This window comes from Oncorhynchus mykiss, chromosome 23 (genome assembly GCF_013265735.2).
Source record: "Oncorhynchus mykiss isolate Arlee chromosome 23, USDA_OmykA_1.1, whole genome shotgun sequence".
Lineage (NCBI taxonomy): Eukaryota > Metazoa > Chordata > Actinopteri > Salmoniformes > Salmonidae > Oncorhynchus > Oncorhynchus mykiss.
The window spans coordinates 37,770,813-37,783,750 of record NC_048587.1 but is presented as its reverse complement, the minus strand read 5'-3'; the positions used below and the strand labels follow the sequence as shown (position 1 = coordinate 37,783,750).

Here is a 12,938-nt window from a genome sequence, read left to right as displayed (position 1 = left end):
GACATGATTTGGAAAGGCACACATCTGTCTATATAATGTCCCACAGTTGACAGTGCATGTCAAAGCAGAAACCAAGCCATGAGGTCGAAGGAATTGTCAGTAGAGCTCCGAGACAGGATTGTGTCGAGGCACAGATCTGGGGAAGGATACCAAAACATGTACGCAGCATTGAAGGTCCCCAAGAACACAGTGGTCTCCATCATTCTTAAATGGAAGTAGTTTGGAACCACCAATCCTCTTCCTAGAGCTGGACGCCCGGCCAAACTGAGCAATTCCGGGGGAGAAGGCCCTTGGTCAGGGAGGTGACCAAGAACCCATACGGTCACTCTGAAAGAGCTCCAGAGTACCTCTGTGGAGATGGGAGAAAATTCCAGAAGGACAACCATCTCTGCAGCACTCCACCAATCAGGCCTGGTAGAATGGCCAGACAGAAGCCACTCCTCAGTAAATGGCACATGACAGCCTGCTTGGAGTTTGCCAAAAGGCACATAAAGACTCGAAGTCCATGAGAAACAGAATTCTCTGTTCTGATGAAACCAAGATTGAACTCTTTGGCTTGAATGCCAAGCGTCATGTTTGGAGGAAACCTGACACCATCCCTATGGTGAAGCATGGTGGTGGTAGCATCATGTTTTTCAGCGGCAGGGACTGGGAAACTAGTCAGGATCGAGGGAAAGATGAACGGAGCAAAGTACAGAGATATTCTTGATGAAAACCTGCTCCAGAGCGCTCAGGACCTCAGACTGGGGTGAAAGTTCACCTTCCAACAGGACAACGACCCTAAGCACACAGCCAAGACAACACAGGAGTTGCTTCGGGACAAGTCTCTGAATGTCCTTGAGTGGCCCAGCCAGAGCCCGGACTTGAACCCAATGAAACCTCTCTGGAGAGACATGAAAATATCTGTGCAGCAACGCTCCCCATCCTTGAGAGGATCTGCAGAGAAGAATGGTAGAAACTCCCCAAATACAGGGGTGCCAAGCTTGTAGCGTCATACCCAAGAAGACGCGAGGCTGTAATCGCTGCCAAATGTGCTTCAAAAAGGACTGGGTAAAGGGTCTGAATACTTATGTAAATGTCATATTTCAGTTTTCTATTTGTAATACATTTGCAGAAATGTCATTATGGGGTATTGTGCATAGATTGATGAGGGGGAAAACTCCTTAATCCATTTTAGAATAAGGCTGTAACGTAACAAAATTTGAAAAAAGTCAGGGGGTCTGAATACTGTATATAATTCAAAACACTTCTCTCCCGGACATAGCAGAGAGAGTGTGAAATTAATTAACGAAGTTTAGTTAACGAATCATGAAATGAGTTAACGAATCATGAAAACTACTGTATTAATCTCTGGCACCATTAATCAAATCTGGCACCATTATTGTAAAGTGTTTACAAACAATCTGCATATTATTTATTAATTATGCTGATTAATTGGTGGGCAATCAAGCAAATCAACACCTCCCTAATGTCCTCTGCAGGAGATTCCACTACCTGTGGTGACATAAGACCAAGTATCTAAACAGACATAATTGCAAGATCAGGGGAAACATATAGGGAAAATGTAGTCACACCCAGACACACGCATCAGTACGCCCACACACACAAACACACCCTTTCCTACAGTTCTGGCCATCTGGACCCTGGCAGGTTCAAACATAATTCCAAAATATATTAGCTTTATGCCTAATAGTTTTAAAGAACCATCTGTTTGCCTCGAGGACTGCTGCCAAAACATGCACCAGCGAGCTTCTGAGTAGAAGTTAGCTAATAGTTTAGCCTTGCTGCAGACTAGCTTAGCTTAGCCTTGCCTTTCTCTGTAGACTAGCTTAATTTAGCCTCTCTCTGCATATTAGCTTAGTTTAGCCTTGCCTCTCTCTGCAGACAAGCTTAGCCTTGCCTCTCTCTGCAGACTAGTTTAGCTTAGCCTCTCTCTGCAGACTATCTTAGTTCAACCTTGCCTCTCTCTGCAGACTTGAGCAGCTCCTCGTAGTACTCCTTGCAGGTCAACACCTCCCTCTCTAGCTGGGAACAGTCTGCCATTGTGAACACCTCCGACTCCTCGCTGTCCTCCAGGAAGTCCTCAAAGTGGGACTGCAGGTTGCTAAGGACCTGCTGGTGCTCACCTGGCAACATGGTCTTAATCTGGCGAGAACAGGGGAAAACACATGAGACAGTCCCATACCTGGAAACCTTCTAGAATGTTCTCTGAAAATGTACAGTCAGCACCAACTATAATGATGAAATGACAGGTAGGGTCAGTGAGTATAGGAAACACTAGGCTTAATAACAGTAATCACTCTCTTATGAAGACCAAAATCAGTAGAAGATGCATAATTATACCTTTATCACTTTAAGTGTTGCTAATGGGGTAGAAGTTGATTAAGTAGATAAGACTCTAGAAGTTGATTAAGTAGATAAGTGTAAACGTACTGAGGACACGTTCCAGTTGCGGATGGCTTTGACGTCCGCCATCAGGTAGTGCCAGGAGACCACGCTCTTCATGTTGATGTGCGAGTGGTGCCACAGAGTCAGGACATTCTGGTACAGCTGCTCAATTCTGCTGGCCTGGTCCACAGCCTCCTTGTTGGGTGGAGGCACAGTGAAGCAGACAGAGGGCACCATGGCCTCATTGCCAGACGGACTGATCACCTTCCACTTGGCCCGGTGAGAGTTACTGGCCAGAACACACTCATCATCCTTATAGATGGTGATCTAGGAGTGAGATGAAGTGAGACATGACAAATCAAAATGACTACAATTTGACTCTGAAATCCAAATCATCTCAAAGTATCAAACTTTTGATCCGCTATCTAAATAAACATCCCTGCAGTTAACATGGCTAAACATGTTCCTTAGAGACCTCAATGTACATCTTGTTACTACAGAAGATAAGTTTGACAACTCAATGTAAAGTATGCGACTTGTGATGAACTACTTGAATACATAGAAAACAGACAGTAGGACACAGGGGCGCAACTTTGGTTTTAGAATTGGGGGGGTACATAATTTGTTTTTATATATATATTTTTTATCCAGTTGGATAAACACTCCAAACAGCCCACCCGGCCTCTCGGATGCGTCCGCATGGTCCTAAGCCTCGTTTTGTATCACTGCCCCGTCCCCCCCGTCCCCAGTAAAAGTTGAGCCCCTGGTAGCACATACATGTATCTCTAACAAGAGACTCAAATAGCACCTCTATTTGTCGGTAGTCACAGATGGCTTTGACGGGTATGGAAGACCTGATAGGGGTGTCTGGGGTTCTGGGCTTGAGCTGGACGATGGTCTTGGCCTTGCCCACCAACCCAGCCACTGTGCTGCGGTACTGGAGGAGCTGCTCCTTCTCATCCTGGGGACAGACAGACCACACCCATGTTCCAGCATCAGTCAAACACACAGGTGGATTATGATACTTCACCAGTTCAGCATAAGCAGAATTCCCTCGCAGGGATAGTTAGTTAATGTTTAATGGTGGGGGTATTCATTTGGAACCTCTAGGAATCCATAATTGGATTTCTGACCATGTGAGTCTTTGGGATTGGTCTATGTGTCTGATTTAACAACATATTTTGGGAATGCCAGCTTACCATGGACTCCTGGATGTGATCCTCCAGCTTGTGTACGCTGCTTGTCCGATCACAGCCATACTTTCTCTGGATGTCACCTTGCAGGCTCTTCAGGTAGTCCATGGACTCTTTGGCATCATTGAAAAACTGTATGGGAGTGAGGAAAGGAGATCAGATGAGCTTTTTGCAACTAGCAGGCCTTTATCCATTTGTTTGAGGAAAACAGATAACTCACCTCGAAATAGACTGTGTTGTCTTTCAGGTGCTGCTCCACACAAGAGCAGAGCTGTAGAATCCAGCTCCACTGGGTCTGCATGGCTGCTCTATATGCCTAGAGGATTCCACACAGAAACATGTTACAATTAAAAATACCCTATGATTGTTCTTCTAGGAACAAGTTAGTGAAGCAATTGAAATGTTGTGTATGACACTATTGAGCACCAACGCATATTTAGCTGAAAATGAGTAATCATATTTATATTTGAATGGACAAATTACCACACAATCTAACTGATTGATCATTTAAAAAATGTTGTATTTACACTAAAGAAGTGTATATCAAAAGGTTATGGAGTGGTTATGTGACATCTGTAAACACAGACAGGGCTTACTTCAATAGTTAGCCTGGCAGGGTGGTTCTCCTGCAGAAGGTTCTCTGCATTATCCTGCACAGACTTGATTACCTTCTCCTTGTCGTCCAACTCTCTCATCAGATCCTACAGAGACAGAGACAGAGACAGAGATAGAAAGAGAGAGACAGAAACAGAAAGAGACAGAGACAGAGAGAGACAGACAGAGAGACAGCAGAGAGAGACAGAGACAGAGAGAGAGACCATGACAGAGAGCGAGACAGAGAGAGAGACAGAGAGAGACAGAGAGAGAGAGAGAGACCGGGACAGAGAGAGAGACAGAGAGGGAGACAGAGAGAGAGACAGAGACAGACAGAGAGAGACAGAGAGACAGAGTCAGACAGAGGCAGAGAGAGACAGGGACAGCGAGAGACAAAGAGAGGCAGAGAGAGAGAGAAAGAGAGAGAGAGAGAGAGAGAGAGAGAGAGAGAGAGAGAGAGAGAGAGAGAGAGAGAGAGAGAGAAACACCCGAGATGTCACACCACGTCCTTGGCATCCAACCACTGCCTGAGACCAATCCCTTCTCACTCGGGATACCATGGACTCCTGAGTTGACTTGGAAGAGGCTCGTATGGCACGTATCTCTAAATACCAGCTTGAACCAAATCCCATTGGAGACACATTGAACCGATTCATCTAATTGATTCTAAGATTAATAGGACGTTGGTAATATAGCCATATCCATGTGTTTAAATGGTATGATGTAAGCCCCAAACAAGCCCCTATGACTCATTTCCACCCATACGTTATGAAGCCTTTGTACATTGTTTTCAGAGAAAGCATACCACCCTCAGAAATAAGATTTCCACAAGATATTGTTTCACCAGAAGGAAATGTGTTAATCCCTTTAGGTCAACTGAGTCAAACCCACTTCCTGATGGGAAGGCTGTACATGCCAGCGGTGGATCCTTGCCAGAAATGCATGGCTCAGATGTTTAGCCTCAAAGTCACCAACAACTGGCTAATAGAATAACTCTCTAAACACACATGTAATGTTAAAGTAATTGTCTACAAGAATGAATAGGAACTGAATAATGATATTATATTCTGTGAGCAAAATATGGAAATACAACGTTCTGAACAGTGTCGGGACTCACAGCGTGGTACTGTCTCTTCTTGGAGATGTTGCCGTTGCGATCGCTCCAGTCAAAAGCGACCTCTTCTTCCTCTTTCTCGTTAAGCCAGATTAGTTCCATGGTGGCCCGCGACACAAAGTCATGCAGGCTCTCCAGGTTCTTCTGACGCTCCCGTGAACATTTCTACAGAAGCCCAGAACCACAGGAAATAGTCAGGTTGTCCATGTTGTATTAAACATAGTAGAGAAGTAATTATTTTGTTAGTTAGAACTACCAAATATTTTAACAGGAAACGTACCAGTAACTTCCCATACTGATATTCTAAGTTGCCCAGCTTCTCAGAATAACTTAGTTTTTGCGCTTGGGCCATCTGCATCTGAGATAAATAGACATACCATGTGTTTTTATTAGTTAACATTTAAAACTTTGCAGCATTGAGGGGTTTGCACTCAAAACAAAACAACTGAATGTGATGCACAGAGATATTTCTAAGTTTGTCCAGACAGAAACTTGGCAGAATAGGCGGACTGTTGCTGGTACATACCTCACTAAGTTTGGCTTCTTTAAGGCTCATTTGAAATTCTTCGATGGCTCTGTGAACACTTCTGTGGTTCTCTAAATGTGTTTCCACACTTGGCAAATCGGCTCCCCAATCTCCGTGATCCAATTGAACCTTCAAAGGAAGAGAAAACAATTAAGATTTGGTCTCAAAATATTTAAATCGCAAATATCAAAATGTACAGGATAATACTAACAGTACAGTGAATACATGTAGGTCCTCACCTGCATCTCCTCCACCCAGTTGATCAGGTCCTGCACAAAGTTCATGTTGACCTCCTCCTTGGTCATGTTGGGGTCCACTAGCGAGGACTTGCCCAGGGGCTTGCGGATCTGCATGTGTTTGTGGTGCTGGAGGGATCCAGGATCCATGCCCCCTCCTCCGCCCCCCATATAGGCCTGGAATGACCCGGGCTGCATGCCGCCGGGTGTCATTGCGGGGCTCAGGGCAGGGGTGAGGCCCGGGGTAAAGCTGGAGGTGAAGGTGGAACCGGGAGAGCCCAGGCCTCCAGGGGTGAGGGCTGGGGTGAGGCTGGAGTTGTGGTTCGATGAAGAGAAGCCTGAGTTGAGACTCTGAGTGATGCCTGAGATCATCATCCTGGTCTGTTGGGTCGTCAGGGTGCGTCCTTGACTGTACACAGAGGAACACTCTGCCCTCAGACCCAGCAGGTCGTCACGGAGCTTGGATACCCTGGATCATACACACAACACACAATGATATGTATAGAAATATAGTTGAATGATTTTTTGATCAGTTTAATGAACATTTCACAACAAATGTTATGTTTATTTACATGTGTTGCATGGCATTTAGAGAAAGCAGTGAGTTGGCACCTTTGAACAAGCCGATCGGAGCAGTAGAACTTCCCGTCCAGTAGAATCTGAATGTCAACCACCTGCTGTCTCAGGTGGTTCTCACATTCCAGAAGGTACCCAGAGACCTCTGCTTCGTTCTGGAACTGGACCCCAGACTCTAGTCTCTTAGCATCCTGAGAAAAAAAGAAAATGTTCAAACAGTTGGTGATGTACTTTTCTATTACAAAGTTCAGTAACAATAATGATGTAAAAAAAATAGACACACAATTTGCCTCTTCAAATAAACATCAGTAAAAGCAGGACCTGGAGTATTCTGTGCTTTTATTGTGAATATGCTGTTTCAATTTATTTTTTTATTTTTGACATTTAACCTTTATTTAACTAGGCCGGTCAGTTAAGAATAAATTCTTATTTACTTACAGACTGCAGGGCAGTTCGTGCTAACGCTAGTTTGTCTTCTCCAGTGACACAGTCCCGCTGGACTCTGGTTGCAATCTGCTGCAACATTTCAAGCCTAAAAGAAAAAATACAATAAGTGACATTCATATTAAAGATGTCATTTTACAGAATAAACAACGAAGGTGTGGCACTACAATGGCATCAGTTCCATTTGAAAATCCCATCTGCAGAAAATACATCTACAAACAAACAAACAAGAAAAGCTTGGACAGCCCTGACGTCTAATAGTTAACATCACCTTGGTCCATACACAGAGTTGTTATTGAGAAACATTGGAAAGACCGCGGTGCTGGAGAGCAGCGGCTCTATGGCTGGTCCTGAGAGAGTGCTGTTGCTCACAGACGAGACAGTGCTGTATCCCATGTTGTATGCCATGTTGTTGTGCATGCTAGAAGACTATAGGACTATAATGAGCCACTCAGAGAATCACACTAGCTAGCTAATTTCGCTTCCATCTGAAATAGGAAGTCCAGCACAGACAGACACACACACACACACTCACAGGTCCAACTGACACAAAGTGTTTTCTTCTCCCCTTTTTATAGGCCCATCCTTGTCCTCGTGCAACGAGGTGAAGAGACAATAAATTAGAACACACCCCTTAAAGAACATGTTGCCGTAGGCCATAGAAGCTCATGGCATTATGTGTACAATTCATTACAGGTTCAGACAGTAACAGTCAGGGCTGGGTGGGTTACTTTCTAAATGTAATCCGTTACAGTTACTAGGTAACTTTCCAAAATTGTAATCAGTGACGTAACTTTTGGATAACTCAAACTCAGTAACGTAATCTGATTACCTTCAGTTACTTTTAGATTACTTTCCCCTTAAGAGGCATTAGAAGAAGACAAAAATGTATATTACAAATTGATAGACATCTATTGCAGGATAAATCAATGTTTACATAGCTGGCCATAAATGAATGTTGCATTTGCTTTATGGGTTGGTTATGTAGGTTTCTTCTAACCCATTTCTTTATACTACTACTTCTCATTTGATTAGGCTATATCTTTACATTAAAAACTACGTTTGTCAGATTTCGAGTCATTCCAATTCATTTAATACCCCTTGATCTTCAGTAATAGGTCTTGGTAATATAGATTAGCCAAATTGTTTTACCTGAGCATAACCCAAAAACGAAGGACTTATTAGCCAACTCTGTTGTTTATGATGCTGTTGTCATGGAGGACTGATTGTGCTCATTGCTCCGAGTTGAAAAATAAATGCTGCTCTCATGGAATGGCATGCTTTGAGCAGTACCGAAAAGTGCTATTTGCATGTGAAAAATGTATGCCATGTTCTGCATTTGCTATAGGCCTATTGTTTATGTTTTTGTTGGTGACACTTTGATATCTCGATAATTTACAGCTGTTTAAATCTATCAAAAGTATGCCAATTTGAGCATGTGTCTGTGAGGCGTGTCATTATTTTTTTTATCAACACAAATTAAATTGAGCAATAATAGCTCCACTCCTGGTCTTCTTAAATGAAACAGAGGAGTTTAGAAGGGAGGAACTCCCTCAAACTTTCATTCCATAGGCTGGGATCCACACTATGCAGCTGTTGCAAGAGTGCATTTTCACCGTCTGTCCACTGGTCGCAAAAACAATGATTGATAACATGGTAACAGTTTATGGTAACAGGGGTTGTGGCACATACTGTACAACTGGGCTTCTATTGGTTTGCAAAGCCAATAGTTATCTACATAATATTACACAACATTACCAGATATCAACAAGCCAGGTGATTTCCAACATAAATAGTACCTGCAGTCCAAAAACCATTCATGCGAGATGTCATGATAAGAGTACAATGTGCCTGTGACTGTGCCAGAATGTCAGCTTCTAAACAACCTGATGTTGACAAGAAATTACGGGAATACCCACCATCAGCGCTATAAAGTACCTGAAAAATATCACTGAATGGATTGAGCCGATAAACTAGGCATGGAATCACAGCACAATTAATGCCTACAAGCCTGACAAGACATAGAAAGTGTATTTTAGGGAAAAATAGATACCTCAGTTTAAATTTAACCAAACCACAGACCACAGCATGTGCAATGTTAAAGACCATGTCATTTCATGAACCACAGAATAATCAAATTACTGCACATCCTTAAACAGAAGTTTAGACACAAACGTCTAATTATAAAAGAGGGGACTTCATGTAACACAAATAAGCAGTTCACCAGAGCACTCACCATTGACCCTTAAACCAATCACTAAATACAGTTTTTCATAGTCATTCTAATCAGACAATTGGGTAAAATCTTCAATCTTAGTTAGCTCACGTACTTACATGACTTACATGGCTGTCATGTAAATACGGGATTATAATTTCAAATCATAGTAGTGTGTGGTGCACCAGCAGCATCAGAAGGATGACCCTTCATACCTGTCCACTTCAGGCCTCAGGCTCTTCTCCCTCTCCAGCATGGCCACGATCAGCTTGCCCCATTCCTTCTCCACATCATTGGGGTGAAACCCACGAGGCAGCTGGATACGACCAAACTCCATCCACACCTGTCCCCCAACACATACACAGCAACATCTTAGTTAAGTTCATTGTAGTTTGCTGGTTTGGAAAGCACTTACAGGCTCTAAAGAACAAGTGAGTGTATGTCGTGGTAGCATACCTCCAGCATTTTGTAAAGATGCTTGATTTTGCTCTTCTCGGTTTCTTTCAGCGGGATTTCATTCTCTTTAAACTGCAAGTACTGTGTATAAAGTGCCTGTAAAAATAAAAACACATGTTTTTTTTTAAACAATAGTTCAGCGCAAACATAGCCACATATCAGAGAAATAGATTCAATAGAATCAATACATTTTGTCTATGCTATTATACATGCATCTAATATCTGTGTATACTCACACTAGTCTGCTTTGAAATTACTGTACCACACAGAGCTCCTGTTGTATTAGCAGCTATGGACTAATTGAAGTAAACAGAGCTGCTCTCTGACACCTGTCAATATAGCTCGCATTGATATTTCATTTCATTAACATGACGCTACTTATGGGGCCCTTTGAAGCCTCAGAGAGCTTGGGCTCCTAGCCTCAGGCTTTCAGGGCCAAGCTCTATATACTGATATCCAGCTTACTGAAAACCAACCAGACAAACACTCCATATATTGGAGGCTTATTGGAGGTTAATTCTTGATCAAATTAGGGATCTTTCTACCATTCAATATGGCAGAAAATGTGTTCAGTCAAGCTGCATTTGATCTGTAATCACGTTTCTTTTGTGCTTTACCTTGAGTTCCACTGGGTTGTTAGGGAACGCTCTGTCTGACATCAATCCCACGTTGTGTTTGATCCACTGGATCAGGTAATTCACCATGTTCTGGTATTCTACCCATTTGATATCAACATCCTGTTAAGAAAAAAAATATCATTTTTAATCAATACATTGGCTCATGTAGGGATGTGTGCATTTTCTAAACGGACTAAGTTCTTGGGGTAGAGCGTATTTCAAGTCGTTCAAGCAATACATCCATAGGGCAACTTGTCATAATATGTATTTGAACAGTTGGTGCTATACAAACTTAACTACAAAAATAAGTAGTTAAGACTCTTTGCTGTGGTTATTACTGTACACACATCTCAGCATTCTTCCATAGCCTTTAAAACATCCTGCTCAGACTTACAGTATTTGCCTCAACAAAGCCAGATTGAAAAAAATGCCTTCCATTAGACATATGAGTGACGCAATGGAATGCATATTTGCATATAACATCTGTGCCCAATCCCAGCCAAGAATCATGTTTCGAATAAAAGTCGAGATCCAAGTGAAGAATACAGTCAAGAAAGTATGCCAAAGGTAAGCCAAAAATACTTGTCACTGATGTGAATTCAAAGGATCTGTGTGAAATATACAGTTGAAGTCGGAAGTTTACATACACCTTAGCCAAATACATTTAAACTCACAATTCCTGACATTTAATCCAAGTAAAAAGTCCCTATCTTCGGTCAGTTAGGATGACCACTTTATTTTAAGATTGTGAAATGTCAGAATAATACTAGAGAGAATGATTTATTTCAGCTTTTATTTCTTTCATCACATTTCCAGTGGGTCAGAAGATTACATATACTCAGTTAGTATTTGGTAGCATTGCCGTTACATTGTTTAACACTGGGTCAAACGTTTTGGGTATCCTTCCACAACTCCCCACAAAAATTTGGGTGAATTTTGGCCCATAACTCCACATAATTTTCCCCTCTCATGATGCCATCTATTTTGTGAATTGCACCAGTCCTTTCTGCAGCAAAGCACCCCCACAACATGATGCTGCCACCCCCGTGCTTCACGGTTGGGATGGTGTTCTTCTGCTTGCAAGACTCCCCCTTTTTCCTCCAAACATAACGATGGTCATTATGGCCAAACAGTTCTATTTTTGTTTTATCAGACCAGAGGAAATTTCTCCAAAAAGTACGATCTTTGTCCCCATGTGCAGTTGCAAACCGTAGTCTGGCTTTTTTATGGCGGTTTTGGAGCAGTGGCTTCTTCCTTGCTGAGCGGCCTTTCAGGTTATGTCGATATAGGACTTGTTTTACTGTGGACATAGATACTTTTGTACCTGTTTCCTCCAGCATCTTCACAAGGTCCTTTGCTGTTGTTCTAGGATTTGCACTTTTCGCACCAAAGTACGTTCATCTCTAGGAGACAGAACGATTCTCCTTCCTGAGCGGTATGACGGCTGCGTGGTCCCATGGTGTTTATACTTGTGTACTGTTGTTTGTACAGATGAACGTGGTACCTTCAGGCATTTGAAATTGCTCCCAAGGATGAACCAGACTTATGGAGGTCTACAATTTTCTTGCTGAGGTCTTGGCTGATTTCTTGTGATTTTCCCATGATGTCAAGCAAAGAGGCACTGAATTTGAAGGTGGGTCTTGAAATACATCCACAGGTACACCGCCAATTGACTCAAATGATGTCAATTAGCCTATCAGAAGCTTCTAAAGCCATAATTTTCTGGAGCTGTTTAAAGGCCCAGTCAACTTAGTGTATGTAAACTTCTGACCGACTGGAATTGTGATACAGTGAATTATAAGTGAAATAATCTGTCTTTAAACAATTGTTGGAAAAATTTATTGTGTCATGCACAAAGTAGATGTCCTAACCCACTTGACAAAACTATAGTTTGTGAACAATACATTTGTGGAGTAGTTGAAAAATGAGTTTTAATGACAACCTAAGTGTATGTAAACTTCCGACTTCAACTGTACATGCAGTGATTGATTTAACATGGTGATAATCACATTCATAAAAACACATTTTACTGTGTTCGCTTTCAAGAGGAAAGTACACTGCAGTCAATGGCTTAAAAGGTATAAGTCAACCCATGCTGTTAATAGGAATATGCTGCTTTGTATTGAGGTGAATTTTGCTTTCATTATATTGTTTTTTTTTTAATACAAAACTATTTTCTTAACTAGAATTGTGTAGGAGATTTAAGTGCGCTGTACAAGAATCTGTTCATCATGTACGTACATTTGCATTGATACCCTCAACACCATCAGGTACTTTAGGGAAGACATCATACATTGTGGAGACGTATGTGATGACCGACTTCTCATCAGGAGACTGCACATCCACGTCTGGTGAGAAAAGGTGAAATTAGATCAAATACACAACACGGTCATCATAAGGTCCTGTACATGATACCAGAAAGTATTTAAAATCAGACATGAATACTCCGGGCTATTTGAATCCTATTTATGCCATATGCTTGTTGTGTCATTTTCATTTTGTAAAGCATCTAATAAAACAAATAGCAGCCAGTACAACTGTAGGATCTTAATTTGAGGCAGTTTGCTACAGCAGGAAAA

The 12,938-nt window shown here is 42.1% G+C and overlaps 1 protein-coding gene across 1 annotated transcript in view; it reads right to left on the bottom strand.

Annotated features, from left to right (window-relative positions):
• The window catches only part of dst (dystonin), a 188,225-nt gene that overhangs the window by 103,595 nt on the left and 71,692 nt on the right, over positions 1-12,938 (bottom strand). The window contains exons 10-25 of the mRNA XM_021580916.2: positions 12,601-12,707; positions 10,360-10,479; positions 9,743-9,838; positions 9,502-9,629; positions 7,066-7,159; positions 6,664-6,818; positions 6,055-6,520; positions 5,816-5,944; positions 5,570-5,647; positions 5,293-5,454; positions 4,178-4,282; positions 3,802-3,897; positions 3,588-3,713; positions 3,197-3,349; positions 2,434-2,715; positions 1,962-2,145 (exon numbers count right to left, since the gene is read on the bottom strand). Coding sequence (XP_021436591.2) covers positions 1,962-2,145; positions 2,434-2,715; positions 3,197-3,349; positions 3,588-3,713; positions 3,802-3,897; positions 4,178-4,282; positions 5,293-5,454; positions 5,570-5,647; positions 5,816-5,944; positions 6,055-6,520; positions 6,664-6,818; positions 7,066-7,159; positions 9,502-9,629; positions 9,743-9,838; positions 10,360-10,479; positions 12,601-12,707 — 2,481 coding nt within the window. The remainder of the gene's footprint in view (positions 1-1,961; positions 2,146-2,433; positions 2,716-3,196; positions 3,350-3,587; positions 3,714-3,801; positions 3,898-4,177; positions 4,283-5,292; positions 5,455-5,569; positions 5,648-5,815; positions 5,945-6,054; positions 6,521-6,663; positions 6,819-7,065; positions 7,160-9,501; positions 9,630-9,742; positions 9,839-10,359; positions 10,480-12,600; positions 12,708-12,938) is intronic.